Source organism: Phallusia mammillata, chromosome 6, assembly GCF_965637545.1.
Source record: "Phallusia mammillata chromosome 6, kaPhaMamm4.hap1.1, whole genome shotgun sequence".
Lineage (NCBI taxonomy): Eukaryota > Metazoa > Chordata > Ascidiacea > Phlebobranchia > Ascidiidae > Phallusia > Phallusia mammillata.
Genome location: NC_137257.1, coordinates 7,154,517 through 7,171,820, shown reverse-complemented (window position 1 = coordinate 7,171,820; position 17,304 = coordinate 7,154,517). Strand labels below are relative to the sequence as shown.

Here is a 17,304-nt window from a genome sequence, read left to right as displayed (position 1 = left end):
AATAATTATTTTCATTCTGAAACGTTCTATTCACTATTAGAAAAATACATTGTTTAATTGACGGCGATCTTGACTTCATTTTGGATAATGTTTGTTGCAAAAAAGAAAATGCTGGTAAATTTAAATTTTTGATAGCATAAAAATATTCAACTTTACAAACAACTCAATATTAAAAAGTTAAAAAAACATAACAAATAGTCCGTCAAACATTGCCATCATGCCTATGCAACGTGTACTTGTGATAAAACTATACTTCAATCATAAACCTAACGACTCATCTAACAACCATAAACCAAACGAATTTATTTTCGAAATCCGTTTGCAAAAACTATGTGTCGGACGTCACTAACTAAAATACGCTTATGGATCTTTGTGTACTAATTCCAGTTTAACTTAAAATTAAAGTATTTTACAATACCTCTAAGGCTGCGTTCACACAGAGGCACCGCCACGTGGTTTCGTACCAGATGTTCATACTCCGCGCGTTCACACTGAGCAAAAAACGTCGTTCACACTAGACGGTTTTCGCGACGATGCATCGCGTTTTTTGCTGGTGTGGACGACAGGTTTCGCGATGAGAGAAAAGTATGGTATACTAACACTATAACTCACATTAAACAAAAAATGATGAGTAACGATAAGTGGCGCAATGGCGCCAAAAGAACCAACTCCTATAGGGAAAACTATTTAGGTTGGGGTGTGATTGAGAACAAAAGAAACAAGCAAAGTGCAACTGATTTGTGCTCCTTTTCCTTTTAGTAAGATAAAAGTATTTTGATTTCTTGCTGTAATGTGTCAGAAAAAAACAAAAAAACAACTCGATTCGGAAAACACAGTAAAATTTCAGCAAATAAAAAATATATCCAAAGTTATTACATAAATGCAAGGAAAATTCCGAAAGTTAGAAATGCAAATAAACATACAAGGGTAACTATGAGCTCTTTTTGCAGTCGTTGCATGATGGGATTTTCCTTCCTCCATTCGACCATCAACGACGCGCCCTTGTTTTTGTGAGGGAAAGGTGTGATGGGTACTGCTACGTTAAGAAAATCACACAAAGGCCCCCAGCCGTCTTTTACATGATAAACCAGCAGTTGCTTTTTTGGTACCACCTTTGGAAGAAATAAAGTAGCCTATATTACAACATTTTTGACATAGTTTTCTGTTTGCTTCTATACGACCATAATTTTAACAAATACCTACTTGTAAACTTTAATTTAAGTTTGCACAAACGTAAATATAGAAAGAAAACAATAAATTACAGACAGCAAAACAGAAATTTGTTTTTCCTTCTCCTGACTAGGTTTTGCAAGTACTAAAATGTTTTCCTTTCCTTATACTAAGTCGAGAAAAGATGCAGTGTTTATTTGACAGTTCATGTATACAATAACTCACCTTCTTAACTTGTCGCTCGTGTTTACTCTTCATGCGGCAAAGCGATTCTTCATTGTGAGTTTTGATTCTAAAAAGCGGCCAAGACCCAACGCTGACAAAACGCCCATCTTTAAAGCAAAAAAAATTGTTAGGTTTGAAAAAATTCAACGTATGAATTTGACAAAAAATATATGCATTAAAACTTAGTCGTCAATTTCCTGCCTAAATAACGTGCGTTAGATAATTCAATAATCGTAGAAATAAATAAAAGCATGAACATAAATAAAACAAAAGCATTACGGGTCATGATGAAATGTTGTTGGGCTTTTAGTCCAGAGTACGTTAAAGCAGAAATTAGTCGATTCACAAAATCACTTCTTGCTTGGTCAAAATGTTGCCATAAACTGCGGAACCAACTTTTATCATCTCGGGTGGTCAAGATTACCTAGAAAAACGAAAGTAACATGTCGAGAAAATGAAAATTCCGCGTTGGCTTTCTTTTCACAGTAACAGTTTGTTTGTGCAAAAATAACACTTTTTGTGCTTTTGCATGCTTACTAAAAGGTAAGGGGAATTTACCGATATGGGAACGAACAGACAAAGTTTGGTAAATTCCATAAGATGGCGAGTGAACAGATAGACAGGGACAGGGCGAACTTTTAAAGTTTTCAAAGTCATATTTGATGTATTTTTATTACAAAAACCTAACCCTAAACCCAATAGTCTTAACCATCGGTATTTACAAATTTCTCTTTCGGAAAAGTTCGTACTACAAACCGGTACTTTTATTTCCTCTGTTAGCAGATCTGCCTAACTAATGAACACTTTGATGTCATTTATTGTTCTTTTGACCCTCTATACAAAAACAAACAAACAGAACTAACCTTGACGTCAGGAAATGCTTCCCAAATTTCTTGCCAATATTCATCACAGGGAGTATCCATTACCACGTCTACATTCTCGTACATTTGCCTCAAATCGTAAATTTTACAACCTTGGCGAATCTGTTTTTTCCATTCATCACCAAAATACCAAAAGTTTTCCAGCCAATCGTACACCTCAAAACCCAGTAATGTTAAGGCTGCGTTCATTGTTTTGGTGCCCGTCTTCGGCAAGCCAGCGACTATGATTTTCATAGCCAAATTATAAACGTGTCTATCGTCAAAAACTGCACATTTATTTTGTGCACTTAACTACAACCTAGCTATCGTAAGAACGAGGTTTGTAAAGTTCACTGCAAACTGACCAGAACTTATCCAGTGACGTCGCACTGTTTAGTTACAACCTAGTTTATCAGCCAGCTACGACGATGCTATGTTTGCGTATTGTTGTGCAAACAAACCTCATTCGTTGTGGTTCTGGGACAATTTTTTGTTATGATACTTCTCTATTATAAAATTGTCTACCGTTACCCATTTTGCGGTGGTAAAATCTGGAATCAAACGACAAAACTCCGAAACAATTGGAAAACAAGCAAGGCAAACACAACAAACAAACAACGGATAGAAAGTCGCAGTTCGTTTTGCATTCGCCCCATTACAGGGTTCTCTTTTCTATACTGGTCCAAAACAGTTCCACCTTTGTTCTTGTGCGGAAAAGGTATGCTTGGTACCTCAATGCCCAGAAAGTCACAAAGAGGTTTCCATCCATCTTTCACTCGGTAAATCAAAAGCTGACTTTCCGGTACAACCTGCAGGAAGTTTATTGTAGGTTTTGAGTGTATTACCATGCTTTAATTCTTGATAAGACGCTTGTCACTATCCAGTTAGGATGTTCCTGCTTATGCACGATACTACTACAAAAGTGCTCTGCTGTCGTAGCTAGTAGCTTACTACACAAAATACCCTAAAACAGGGGTTCTTAACCAGGGGTGCACGCACCCCCAAGGGTTGCGAGAACTGTTCCTAGGGGGTGCGGGGGTGCGGGGGTGCTGAATCATTAAGGTTGGTAAGGTCTATTCTTTTTAAGCAATTACAGAAGGGGGAGCGAAAATTGGTTGGTGATTTAAAAGGGGGTGCGAAAATTGGTTGGTGAGTTGAAAGGGGTGCAGCAAGGAAAAAAGGTTAAGAACCACTGCCCTAAAACAAACATTTGATTTCATCGCCGAGCATCTCCGTTTGTTTGTCCAGTTAGCTTGATTTGCCAAAGGCTTCATTATCGGAATGATCAATTTTAGCGACAATTGCAGCCGCTTCAGCATGACCGAGAGTAAGTTGATAAAACCCTATTAGTGGTAGTTTTCACACTTAAGAAGCACGAGAAAGATTGAAGTTTATACCTGTTTGACGCGTTGTTCGTGTTTTCTTTTGAATCGAATCAGCGTTTCATCATGGTACAATACAAAATCAGAAAAAGGCCATGTTCTTGCAACTCCAACATGACGAGCTTAACACAAATATTTTGGTTATTTGTTGCAATTGTAAACAAAAGTACTTGACATAGCGCATTGGATTTTCAGTGTATATAGGGCTTACCAACTCTAGACATGTGAAACTGTGCCTTTATTCCTGTATATGTTATGGTACGAATCAAACGAAAATTGAAGTTGTTATTTAACTCGTCCATTTGGGATTGAAAACTCTTTATCCACCCTTTCTCATCGCGTTCAGTCAAGATTACCTGCAAAAATGATAAAATTTAAGGTCTTGCAGATTTATCACAAGAAACAAACGTTCGGTAACTATAGGTTCTAATTTTACATCATTTAAGATGCGCATTATTAAACTACTACAGACAAAGACACCTGAAAACTACAAATCTTACGAAAAATGTTCTAAACCTTCGCATCAGGAAATGCTTCGAAAATTTCCTCCCAGTAAACATCACAAGGTGCATCTGTAACAGCATTAACGTTTTTATACATTCGTTTCATATCCTGAACTCGAAATCCTTCACGAAATTGCTTAGCCCAATTATCACCAAGATAGTAAAAGTTCTCCATCCAATCGTACACATCGTATCCAAGAATAGACAAGGCGGCACACATCGTTTTTGTGCCAGTTTTAGACAGTCCAGCTAGGATTACCTTCATCGTAGCCCTTCACACAAAAAGTTAAAAAACCAACTGTAAGTCAGCATGTGGCGCAAAAGATACATAACTTTACCACTGTGGTAATGTAGGTCGCGCAACTCTTGTCAAACAAAATCGCCCAAGAATGTTTACTTAATGTGTGCCATTAAGTAGTGGCTAAACCGCTTCGCCTGGTGTGTTAGTATTCGTTCTCTATATTACTGACCTCGGAAAACGATGCTGTTTGCAGTTACGATGTTAATAACACAGTTTGTTGAGTTGAGATGCATTGACAATCTTTCGATGCAGTTACCATAACAAAACATGTTGCAGCAGAACTAGAGTGATCCCGGGATCCCGGGAATCCCGGACAATTTCAGCAAAAAATTATATCCCGGGATTTTCTCTTTCGGTTGCTTTATAAGTTGCACTCTTCAACCTGAGGTGCGACATCCACAGGGTTTCCGTGAATTAAAAGGTTCCCCGAGGTTCCTTGTAACGATTTAAACAGGAATGCTAAATAGTTCTGTTGTTGCGAACAGTATAACAGTGTTTATAGCTGTCCAATATGTAAAAATGTGGCAATTTATGTGTTTTACCCGACACCTGCTGTTTATTTTTGGACACAAAATGACGTAATAAAGCCAACAAAGGCTCTATAAAGTGTAACAATGGGTCGGACAACTTATGTGTATTCACACTTTGCTATTGATCAGTGACAGTGAGGTTGATTTACTGTTGTACAGGGGCGGCTCGTGCTAGGGTGCTGCGGAGCTGCAGCACCCCCTAGATATTTTCACCTAATATTCCTACCACAACAATACAGATTTTTTTTATTCCTAAGTATAATTTTATCAGTATAATTTCCGCCTTGACCGGCATTTTTTTCAGTTAAAAAAAATTATGGCATTAATATGTTGTCTATGGTGGAACTGCAGCTCCAGTTTCATGACGAATCGTGACGTTTTGCACTTGTGCGCACTTGGAAAAGCCACATGCCGGGCGAAATAGGCGACTGGGTGCTGCGGCTCGCGCAGCTCCACCAATCACGCAGCATGTGAACCGGCCGCTGTAGTTGTGTTGTCTGTTCCGGGTCAATATTGTGCTCCAAAACCAAACCCGTTTTGCTATATTCTAAGTTCGACAGTGAGTACAGTTAAACATTTTTTTGCCGTGTTTTAATTTATTTGTTTGAAGGTTAGTCGTGAATTTTTAAGATCACTGTAAGTGGGCTTCAGTTTTTGCAGTTATCATTGAATTGGAAAGTGTATTTACCACCTTAAAAAAGAGAAAGGTCATCTAACACTTTGAAAAGTGACCATTAACATTTATAATAAAAACCTGAATAAAAAGTTAAGAAAACTGGGATAAAACATCTTCTATTCCAAATATGTCATGCAGGAATAAGCAACCACAAGAACTACTCACACTGTGAAGTTAAATGCCTCACTGAAATTCAGGCAATATTAAATGCAGAACAAACAATTGCACAAGCAACAGGAATTTTGAAATACCTTAGTGATGACAACACAAGCAACAGGAATTTTGAAATACCTTAGTGATGAAAATTTCAAGTTTTGGTTTCTTGACACACCATGTGGACAGTATTTGCAACCAACTGCAATCTTGTGTATTGATATAATGGACATGTTATGTTTCTTTAAACAGTAGCTGCTAAATTGCTTCACAGGAAATGTTTCTTAAGAATGAACATTCTACAGGGGAGATAGTAGTGACCACCAAACATATCCTGTTGTTAAAAAAGTTACTGAAACTTTTAAAGGAAAAGCCAGTTAGCCAGCAATTTCCATGAGTCTCTCAAAGGCAAAACGGTTCTTGAAAAGGATGCAAACTTTTCTAAGGAACACCATTATTTCCAAAAAGACTTGCATTTGTAGCAGTGGCGGCTCGTGCCTAAAATTTCTGGGGGTGCTGCTCCAAATTTTAGCCTTTGTTGAACAAATATTAGTTGGCAATATATAGAAAAGCCACATTTCTAATTTTCTAGCCATTGTTTTGTGCACAAAAACAAGTAATACAAATCTTAATCGGCAACTCCATTGTGACGTAATGGTTGTTACGCAATAATGTACACGAGTGTAAACCGCAGGCGGTATCATGGGGGAATTTTGTTTACTTGCACAGCGACGGACCAAACTTAATAACATGCACGAAAAAAGTGGCACAAAAACACACGTGACACAGACTCGAAACGAGGCGGTTATAAATACGGTAAAACACAACAACAGTACATGTAAAAAAATATTAATAAATGAGTCGAAAAAGATCGAAGTATTTCAGTTGGACAACATTAAAGTAAAACTGGTTATAACAATGACTACTAACTAACACACTTGCTATTCAGTCATTAATATGGTCATGTATCATTTAGGTAACTTATAGCCACAGTCAGCATCTTCAACATATTCTATGACACTTCACAGATTATAATTGCCACAAAAAAACTAGCCATAAAGCTTTTAATTTGTATCATAACTGATAAATTTAACGACCACATTACATTTGTGTCAGAACTTGTTTATTTTATTTAACATCTTTACTTAACTTTTGTGTACAACTATTAATTGTTTTTAAGGCTCTTAACTGCTATACTTGCTGCTTTATTTGGTGGCAAGTAGCTTATAATTCCTTTTTTTGAAGTGCAAAACTCTCCAAGCTTTGAAAATTACAACACTCTCACTTAAATTTAAAACATAGTATTGAACCTTGTGCTTCTATTTTACAACTTAAATGAATCATAAAGTTATAGTTTGAGCAAAATAATGGATAGCTTCTTCCTTGATTTCCAAATGACAACTAAGAAACTGTTTTTTTTTCTTCTATTTAGTGCTATCACTGCAAGTGCAAGTCTTTGGAAATAATGGTGTTTCTTAGAAAAGTTTGCATCCTTTTTAGTGTTGACAAGAACCGTTTTGCCTTTGAGAGACTCATGGAAATTGCTGGCTAACTGGCTTTTCTTTTTAAAAGTTTCAGTAACTTTTCTAACAACAGGATATGCTTGGTGGTAACTACTATCTCCCCTGTAGAATGTTCATTCTTGAGAAACATTTCCTGTGAAGCAATTTAGCAGCTACTGTTTAGAGAAACAGTACATGTCCATTATATCAATACACAAGATTGCACTTGGCTGCAAATACTGTCCACATGGTGTGTTAAGAAACCAAAACTTGAAATTGTCATCACTAAGATATTTCAAAATTCCTGTTGCTTGTGCAATTTTTTTTTCTGCATTTAATATTGCCTAAATTTCAGTAAGGCATTTAACTTCACAGTCACAAAGCTATTTTTTCTTTGTTAGCATTCAAAACTAAAACTGAGTAGTTCTTGTGGTTGCTTATTCCTGCATGACATATTAGGAATAGCGGATGTTTTATCCCAGTTTTCTTAACTTTTTATTCAGGTTTTTATTATAAAGGTTAATCGCGACTTTTCAAACGGTTAGATGACCTTTTTTTTTCTTTTTCAAGGTGGTAGATACACTTTTTAAGTAGATACACTTTTTTGGGTAGATACACTTTTTTTCACCCTTTTTAATTCAATGATCACTGCAAAAACTAAAGCCCACTTACAGTCATCTTAAAAAAGCCACGACTAACCTTCAAAGAATAAATTAAAAGATGACAAAACAATTATTTAACTGTACTCACAGTCGAACTTAAGAATATAGCAAACGGGTTTGGTTTTGTAGCCCTGTAAACCCGGAACAGACAACACTGAACTACACGCCGGTTCACACGCTGCGTGATTGGTGGAGCTGCGCGAGCCGCAGCACCCAGTCGCCTATTTCGCCCGGCATGTAGCTTTCCCAAGTGCGCATGCGCACAAGTGCAAAACGTCATGAAACGTCACGATTAGTCATGAAACTGGAGCTGCAGTTCCACCATAGATAACATATTAATGCCATAATTTTTTTCAAAAAATGAAAAAAATGCCGATCAAGGCGGAAATTTTACTCATAAAAATTATGCTTTAGAATAAAAAAATAAGTATCATGAAAGTTATCTGTAATGTTGTGGTGGGAATTTTAAGTAAAAATATCTAGGGGGTGCTGCAGCTCCGCAGCACCCCAGAACGAGCCGCCCCTGATTTGTAGTGATAGCACTAAATAGAAAAAAAACAGTTTCTTGGTTGTCATTTGGAAATCAAGGAAGAAACTATCAATTATTTTGCTTAAACTATAGCTTTATGATTCATTTTGGTTGTAAAATAAAAGCACAAGGTTTAATAATATGTTTTAAGTTTAAGTGAGAGTGTTGTAATTTTCAAAGCTTGCAGAGTTTTGTACTTCAAAAAAGGAATTATAAGCTATTTGCCACCAAATAAAGCAGCAAGTTTAGCAGTTAAGAAACTTACAAACAATTAATAGTTGTACACAAAAATTAAGAAAAGATGTTGAATAAACAAGTTCTGACACAAATGTAATGTGGTTGTTGAATTTGTCAGTTATGATACAAATAAAAGGCTTTATGGCTTTTTTCTTGTGTGGCAATTATAATCTGTGACGTGTAATGGAATATGTTGAAAATGCTGACTGTGACTATAAGTTACTTAAATGATACATGACCATATTAATGACTGAATAGCAAGTGTTTTAGTTAGTAGTCATTGTTATAACCAGTTTTACTGAAATGTTGTCCAATTGAAATACCTCGACCTTTTTCGACTCATTTATTAATAATTTTTTTCTTTATTCTGTTGTTGTGTTTTACCGAATTTACAACCGATTTGTTTCGAGACTGTGTCAGGTGTGTTTTTGTGCCACATTATTACTGCATGTTATTGAGTTTGGCCCGTCGCTGTGCAAGTAAACAAAATTCCCCAATGATACCGTCTGCTGTTTACACCCATGTACATTATTGCGTAACAACCATTACGTCACAATGGAGTTGCTAATTAAGATTTGTATTACTTGTTTTTTCTACACAAACAATGACTAGAGAACTAGAAATGTGGCCTCTATATATTGGCAACTTATATTTGTCCAATAAAGGTTAAAAGTTGGAGCAGCGCCCCCAGAAATTTTAGTCACGAGCCGCCACTGCTGTTGTATTCAGTAGTCAATAAATTTCGTTTCCTTCATTGCAACTTCGGTAGCCCTCTTTAGACGATGACTGAATCTTTTACTTGGCAATATTTCAAAAAAGGCGAGACAGATGAGTCGGCTATATGCAATGAATGCAGTGCAAAAATAAAATGCAAAGGCTGGTCGACAATTTGCTTTTCAATTAACTCGCACCTAACTTCAGGATCATGATTCAGCTTATCGCTGGATGAGTATACATCACTTACCAATCGGCGGTATTTGAATATCAATTTACACATGGCTGGCGGATCTTTCTGTAATTTAGGAATGGTGAAAATTTCCGGTTCTTTGCCCGCTGAAGCTGCTGCTGAAATAGTTGAGAGAAAATTAGAAGACTTTAATGTGTCTTTGAAAAAACATGTGGTGGGTTGTGTAACTGATGGTGCGGCTGTAATGGTCAAATTTGGAAAAATTATTCCTTGTGAACACCAACTGTGTTATGCACATGGAATACATTTGGCAGCATGTGATGTGTTGTATGGGAAGAATGCGACAGTGAACTTTGTTACATCACAAGAATTGCAAAGTGTAGAAGAATCTCCTGATCTAAACCAAGAAGAGGTTGAAATTGAAGATTTCAGTACTGCTGTTGAATTAGAAAATAATCAATGTGAAGTTGATATTTCTGAAGAGTTACATGATAATGAAATTAATGTGTCTATGGTAATTTCCAAAGCAAGAAATATTTCGAGATATTTTCGAAAATCTCCTTTAAAAAATCAAATTTTGCAGAGATACGTTCAGGAAGAGCATGGAAAAAATTTACAGTTAATGTTGGATGCAAAAACGAGATGGAATAGTCTTTTGTCAATGTTGGAGAGAATTTTGGAAATAAAATTTTCAATATCGAAAGCTCTGATTGACTGCAATCAAGATTTGGGAATATTTGATTTTGACAATCAAGAAGTTAATGTAATTCGTCAACTAGTTGTGTCATTGCAACCTGTCAAATTCGGTGCAGAAAAGCTTGGCGATCGAACATGCACGTTACTTTAGGTATTTTTTCGTTTATTCTGGGCGAACTTGAACAAATGAATAACGCCATCTCCAGAAAGCTTAGAGAGGCTATCATTGCAAGAATTCAGCAAAGAAGAAATGACAATCTAGTAGGAATGATGCATTACCTAAAGAGTGGAAAGAGGTACAAAAAGGCAGGATGAAAGTAGCTTGTCACTTCTCCCCGAGAAGACTACACTAATAACGTTGGCAAAAAAGATGCTTTCTCGTCTGTCTTGCACACTTTCCGATGAAACAGAGTTATCTTCAAGTGCAGAAGAAGAGCAGCAAATCCATCCATATTCGATGAGCCTCGCTGAGAAACTCGACGCCGCAATTAAGTCAGCTGTGGTTGAAAAGGCTGAACCGTTAGATTCTAGCTCTGCTGTGAAGCACCTTCAATATGAATTTGAAATGTTTGAGGTAACTGGGGAAAGGACAAAAAATATTTGTTTTCTAACTGAGGCTTTGAATACACTACCACCAACTTCAATCGAGTCAGAAAGGGCGTTCTCTGCAGCTGGGCTGTTTATTACAAAGTTGAGAACGAGACTAAATGACAGAAGCATTGACCACCTTTGTTTCCTAAAATCCTATTATAAAAATGATTTCTTTGCAGTATGCTTCGTTAAAGTTACATTAATGAATTTAGCGAACAATTATTTCAAATTACGCCTGAATCGAACAATTATTTCAATTTTTTTTTAATTGAAAAAAAAAAGATTTAACAAAAACAGATTCAATTAACTTGGAATATAACAGGCAGCTCGACGGTGGTCTCGCAAACATAATGCATTTATGCTTTGCCGGCCCACTAAAAATAAAAATGAAACAAAAAACAAATGTTATAAATTAAACAAAACTCGAATAAAATCCTGGGATTTCCCAGGATCCCGGGATTAAGGTTGTTTTTGTCCCGGAATCCCGGGATAAGCCAAAGTGGCGAATTTGAGAAACCTCAAGCAGAACTACTTTGAATAGAAAATACTGATATAACGTGTCAAAATGCTGATTGTTACAGCTATTGGGGTCGGGATTTGTATAATGTTATCACAATAACCAGTAAATGATAGAAACAAGTAATAAAACGATGTTTTTCAAATCATGCTGCCGCCCCCGTTGAGAACTATTGGTGTAGAGCAGGGGTGGGCAAACTACGGCCCGCGGGCCGCATGCGGCCTGGCAAAGGAGTTCATGCGGCCCGCCAAATGTTTCCGAGTAACGCTGAATACTACTATGAGCACAGGCGCAGAGTATTAAAAATACCGGGGGTGCGACTTGCCGATACCAATACCATGTGCAGTATCTGTACCCCTACGATACTTTGGAACTAAACACAGATACTTTTCACGTGCTTTAGCCTGCCACGTTATTATGCAAATCGTCACTTGACACAATTTCTTCGTTCGATAAAAGTAAAAGCGATTCACGTTTTCAAATACAGCCCACTTTGCACTGTTGACGCACAAACTTTGACACAAGGACTTTATTAACAAAAAACGTGCTTTCGCCTTTGTTGCAACAAACGCTTGTTTTTTTGAAACAATTGCAATTGTAGCGTTTCAACCAATGTTTGTACAATCATGAACAAACGTATTTCCATAAAGCTGAAAATATACTATGTAATAATTTTGCGCAGGGGTGCACAACCTGCGGCCGCTATCTATTTTGCAAAATATTTTGATTTTCAAACTGCTAAAACAGATTTCGTGGGACTGGAAAAAAGATTACCAGTCTAGTAACCATATGCGCCAGGCTTTTTATCCGCTTATTATGTGCAAACAATGCGAAAAACGGGCACTGCAATCGTCACAATACAGTTTATGACGTCATAAACAGTTAGCTCCGTTCAGCTAAACTTATGCACAAGTTAGAAATTGTTAATCAGAGCATTTTAGGCGACTTTAAATGGTATATATATATGATACAAACCTTATTCTTTACATCAGTTATTTTAAAACAAAACAACAAGCAAGCAATTGGCAGCCGTTGGTGAAATACCATGCGGCCCGATAAGATTATAAACTTTTGAATGCGGCCCTTGCACTGAAAAGTTTGCCCACCCCTGTACTGTAGAGTATTTACCAGAAGAATTATCTGGATTTTGATTATTCTTCGTTGGTGCAGCACAGCAATATTCAGAGGTTCAGGAATACTGCAGCTTCCGTCTTCGTTTTCAAAACTTCCCACTGGGAAACACAGGAATATCTGTAGTATGCGACATCTTCACTGGATATCCCCGGCCGATTGTAAAAAAACAATGGCAAAGTAAGGTGTTTGAAATGGTACATGGATTATCTCCCCTTCAATCAGAAAACAAAAAAACTCATCGCCGCAAGATTTGTATGACATGGTTTAAAAAACAAGTTGGTAAATGGGCAAAAAAAAAAAAAAGCCATGCACAGCATGTCACGGATACCAACGATTTTAATATCCAGCACCATACAAGTGATTTATAACGAAGTTTTATTACTAACAACTGTAACTAATCAGTTCAAATCAAATTCAAGACATACGTATTTTTTCAAAAATTATAAGCTGACGAAGCTTAAAAAAGACTTAAAAGCTTAAAACAGACCACACATGACAAAGGTTTTCATGTATATAGTTTAATTGCCAAGAAATGAGATTTTGAAATTGCATCTTTATTGCAGCAGATTCATTGCAGTCATTTTATCGCATTAATTTCATTGTGGCAATTTTTTGGTGGTACATACATTTGCGGGGGCAATGCACAAGGCCCCTTCGGACGTCTGTAGTAGCGAGTAAGTTCATCATTATAATTCTTAACGCTTGCTGCATAGAGTCGACATGATCCAAAAAAGACCAATTTAGTTCTTGTCTTTTATTCTGGAGAAAGATCAACGATAAAGCATTGCCTTTCAAACTGATACTCGTTTTTCTTGCGATCATGGCAAAACAGTAACATATTTTACTCACATCTGTTATAGTTTGCGTTAAATTAGTATTAGTTTGTTTTAAGTTAAACTCTTGCTAAGGTATGAAACACCCGGTTTACGCAACAGCCTATCATGTGGTCAGGCTGTTGGAACATATCAGGAAGACGGGAACATGTAGCAGTATGGGAACAACGACACTAAATACGTACTTCCAATAGTTACTGAATCATGAGAACACATGAAACAGTAAAGTTACACCGCTCAATGCCTAATGTCGCAAAAGCAGCATATAATTTCCATGGAACGAAAAGTCATGTTTGCAAAGTTAAAATTTTCCATTACTTAATGCTTAGCCAAACCAAAATGACGCAATAAATTGTTTCATATTTTGAACTGACCCCACCAAAACTCTTCATTTAAGCTTCCAAATCCGTTTCTGTAGTCTGACCAGTAGACTTGAAAATCCACGCTGCCGTCAAACCGACGTTGAAACATCTGCAGAACATGCGACATAAAAGTTTAATTGATTTCGAAAAACTAAAAAGTTTTAGTAAAACATCAAAAGAAAGTTTCTTATTGGCCCTATTTAAGCAGCTAGTTACTGGAATTCGTGCCCAACAGCCATAAAACGCCATGTCCAAGACATTGTCTATTAATGTCCATTGCGTATGTTTGCTTCTATGTTATGTCTCGTAACATCAACTGGCCGTAACACAATAAAATTGTCAGTCCAAACTTACTACTAACCCATATAAAAAACAGGGCAAGATTTTCCTACCAACCACCCTTTGTTACAAACAACTTCATCTCCAGATTTCATCACAAAATCCCAGTCAAGTGTCCATCCCAACAATAAGTGAACTCTGAACAACAGAAATACGTGTGATCGTTGGTCCAGGCGAGAAGCTTAATTGCTATAGCTACATTTTTTTATATGTCGCTGAATGTTAAGTTTGTTTTTAGGCTCTGGCTGATAATTGGAATAATTCCAACCATAACTGTAACGCAACAATCGAGGCTAAGCCTAATCATGCGTGAAACGGGTGTAATGTGATAAAAACAAAATGCAACTGTGGGCTGCGTGATAATGAAAACCAAAATAAAGTAGGGAATGTATGTATAGATGAATTATACTAGCCAATACACTCTTGTAATGATATTTTATACGATAACCGCAGAAAAATTGTTTCGAAACATTCTTACGTTTCACGTATAATCGGTATGTCACTTGGCTTGACTAACAGATAAAAATCAGTATGTCTATTGGATTTGATGGAAGCATCCAATTTATGTTGTCATTTACAAGTAAAGCAATGTAACCTACAAAACAGGACAAAAACATTTAGGAAAATTACCTCCAATATATTCATGATGTCAGCCCTGAATTTGACGATCCCTTACTACGAAGCTGACATGTGCGGCAAACGTGACTGGCACCGCCCAGCCTGCATAGCTCAGTTGGCTGAGCGCGAGTCCTAAAATAACTTATGTTTTGGTTGCGAATCCCACCGCAGGCTAGATGCATAAGCTTATACCTTGTCATCTGCGCAAGCTTGTTGATCGACTGATGAAAGAGTATTAAAAACATAAGATGAAACTTCGGCAAGTCACGTGACTATTTGCATTGTTAAGCCCAATTTAGTTTCGTACGCCGTTCAGCTTCAGTGCATAAAAGTTTTGCACGTTTTTCGCTGAAATTGTATGTCCTTGATAGCAGACTGCAAGTTAATAATAAATGCAATAATCATTCGTCAGGCGTTAGGATTAATTGTTGGCCGAAGAATGATGTTATATTTGTCTTATAGTTTTTTTTGTAAAATTTATAAAAATTGCGATATAAGATGGCTATAATGTGAAACGAGGAAGACAAAGTTTCAAGACAGTCACCGGGTTGGTTTTCTACAATAAAGCATCTCAGGTATTATGCCGAGTTTTTCAGTTGAGACATTTATTTAGAGTGGTTTATTACGCATATAAAGTGACAAGAATGTGGCAAAATTCACATGTGGTAGTTTCAAATTTGAGAAAATGAAGTTATCTTGCAATGCATTTGTATATGCATTTGCAAGGTAACTTCACTAACTTCCTTTAGGGTGGCTTGTTTCACAAGATATTTAACAGAAAGATGGATTTACCACATGTTCAGTACGGACAAAGCCATGCACTTTGCCACTGTAGAACTTGTGTTAATTTTTATATTTAGTTATTTTTATAACCAACAAATATATAGTTTGTCAGGCATGTAAGATTATGAGGGGTTATATTTTTAAGACTTATAAACATTCCATTAGCAAACAGTTTTGATCATGAAAACAAAAAAATATGACAAAACTGCATGATAACTGGTTGTTTTTTATTCAGCATTTTGTAACAAATTTATACTATGGTAATAATGTTTTTTTTTATTATTATTTTACAGATACTTTTGTCTCTTGTTGTTGTCAAATCAGATCTAAATATGAACAGTTGGAACATTGTGTGAAGCCTGTCACAAAAATGAAATTAAAAGCCATGAACTGTATGAAACATACAATATAAGCAAGGCATGTTTAAAATGTTTCATGTAAAACAGAACACTGAACTTTACCAGTTTGCACTCATTTCCACACAGAATATCAAGCTTTTACTCAGTTACCGAAAACTGTGCTTCATGGACTAAGTGCCTCATGGTGTTATCCCTGGCATGCAACTTCTCAATGTGGCTGTCTTTTCCTCTAAACTGACACTCACTCCAAGTTCAGAATAAACAACAAACAAACACTTGCTGAACTTGGTCATCTTTTAAGTACAAATTAACTTTGAACTACTGTTATACTCCTTTAAGGCTGTTAAAGAGCCTGAACGCTTTTATAATGCAAGTTTGAATCACTTTCTTTTGTGCTGGTAGTTGTCTAAAACTTTCTTTACATTGTTTACTGTTAATGGGTTTCCAATCTTTGGGTTTTGTTGCTGTCTTCCAAGAAATAAAGCAAAAAACAAACAATATATGGTTAAAAAAACAAATACAAACTTCAGTGTCTGACAGCTATGAGATTCACGAATCCACTCTTTTTTGAGAAGCTTTAAATCTGTTGGTCCAACCTATATGTATGTACAATATTTTTTTGTTTAGAAACTGAGATAAATTTTTATCTTGTGCAAGTAACATTAAATAGGCCTTTATCACAATGTGGCATACAACAGAGTTAGACACGTTTAATGAAAAATAAAAGTAATTGAACTTTTTTGCCCTGTTAGAGCTCATCAGACTGCCTGGAAGGCAATGAAAGTTCAAGAAAAGTAAAAAAAAACACTTACCTTTGCGAGTTGCAGAATTGCAGAAAGATTATGAAAATTATTTATGGAAGTCATTTTGCACGAAAGTTATATTTTTCCACGAAATTTTGCTTTTTTTCGTAAAAACCTTAAGCATGTAAACACAAAACTTAAGCAAAGACCTAATTCGCTTGATGTTCACAAAGCAATTTTTTTATAGTTTCGTAATATGTATTGAGTCTTTTTGCTTCTTTGTAAGCAAGCGTGTATGCACTGAAATCAGCAGTGGCTGACAAAGTGAAATCAAGGTTTTTCGCCATCTCGTCCGTAAAACAGTGCGAATAAACGAAACTAAACTACATTTAGTACCACCATACTGCTATAGGTAATTTTTTTTCTGCCTCTCGCACTAAATTCGAAACATGCGATGATAATTACAAACACATATGGCTCGTTTTGTGCACTTAACTATAGCAAACTACAATCAAAATGTTGAACAAACTTCTATGCACTGAACCGCGACGCAGGACGAAGGAAAAGCCAAAAAAGTCCATTGTTACGTCAGAGGTTTCACTCATGTTTTCTATACTCTTTGGTCTGATTCAGTAAACGTCTTAAATGAGCCTTACGTACTGTCACTCATTATCAGTTAGTAAAAACAAACG

General features: G+C 36.4%; 2 protein-coding genes across 2 annotated transcripts; both read right to left on the bottom strand.

Annotated features, from left to right (window-relative positions):
* Positions 1 to 772: 772 nt before the first annotated feature.
* LOC145232993 (uncharacterized) lies at positions 773 to 2,783 on the bottom strand. The gene is made up of 4 exons (XM_080097657.1): positions 2,259 to 2,783; positions 1,675 to 1,819; positions 1,396 to 1,502; positions 773 to 1,112 (listed from the first exon to the last, which is right to left on the bottom strand). The coding sequence occupies exons 1-4, from the start codon at positions 2,508 to 2,510 to the stop codon at positions 873 to 875; spliced, it is 744 nt and encodes a 247-aa protein (XP_079953783.1). The 5' UTR covers positions 2,511 to 2,783; the 3' UTR covers positions 773 to 872.
* Positions 2,784 to 2,806: 23 nt separating this feature from the next.
* On the bottom strand, positions 2,807 to 4,405 carry LOC145232992 (uncharacterized). Its single transcript, XM_080097656.1, has 4 exons — positions 4,154 to 4,405; positions 3,849 to 3,993; positions 3,653 to 3,759; positions 2,807 to 3,064 (listed from the first exon to the last, which is right to left on the bottom strand). Exons 1-4 carry the CDS (start codon positions 4,403 to 4,405, stop codon positions 2,813 to 2,815), a joined length of 756 nt encoding a protein of 251 aa, XP_079953782.1. The 3' UTR covers positions 2,807 to 2,812.
* Positions 4,406 to 17,304: the final 12,899 nt, after the last annotated feature.

Bases quoted from the DNA above. Each gene is read 5' to 3' on its own strand.
- LOC145232993 (XM_080097657.1), bottom strand. From the start codon at position 2,510: ATGAAAATCATAGTCGCTGGCTTGCCGAAGACGGGCACCAAAACAATG. The intron at 1,820-2,258 runs GTTAGTTCTGTT...TCGTTTTTCTAG, and splicing joins AAGCATTTCCTGACGTCAAG to GTAATCTTGACCACCCGAGA. The intron at 1,113-1,395 runs GTGAGTTATTGT...TTTCTTCCAAAG, and splicing joins ACGAGCGACAAGTTAAGAAG to GTGGTACCAAAAAAGCAACT.
- LOC145232992 (XM_080097656.1), bottom strand. From the start codon at position 4,405: ATGAAGGTAATCCTAGCTGGACTGTCTAAAACTGGCACAAAAACGATG. The intron at 3,994-4,153 runs GTTTAGAACATT...TCATTTTTGCAG, and splicing joins AAGCATTTCCTGATGCGAAG to GTAATCTTGACTGAACGCGA. The intron at 3,760-3,848 runs GTAAGCCCTATA...ATTTGTGTTAAG, and splicing joins GTTTCACATGTCTAGAGTTG to CTCGTCATGTTGGAGTTGCA.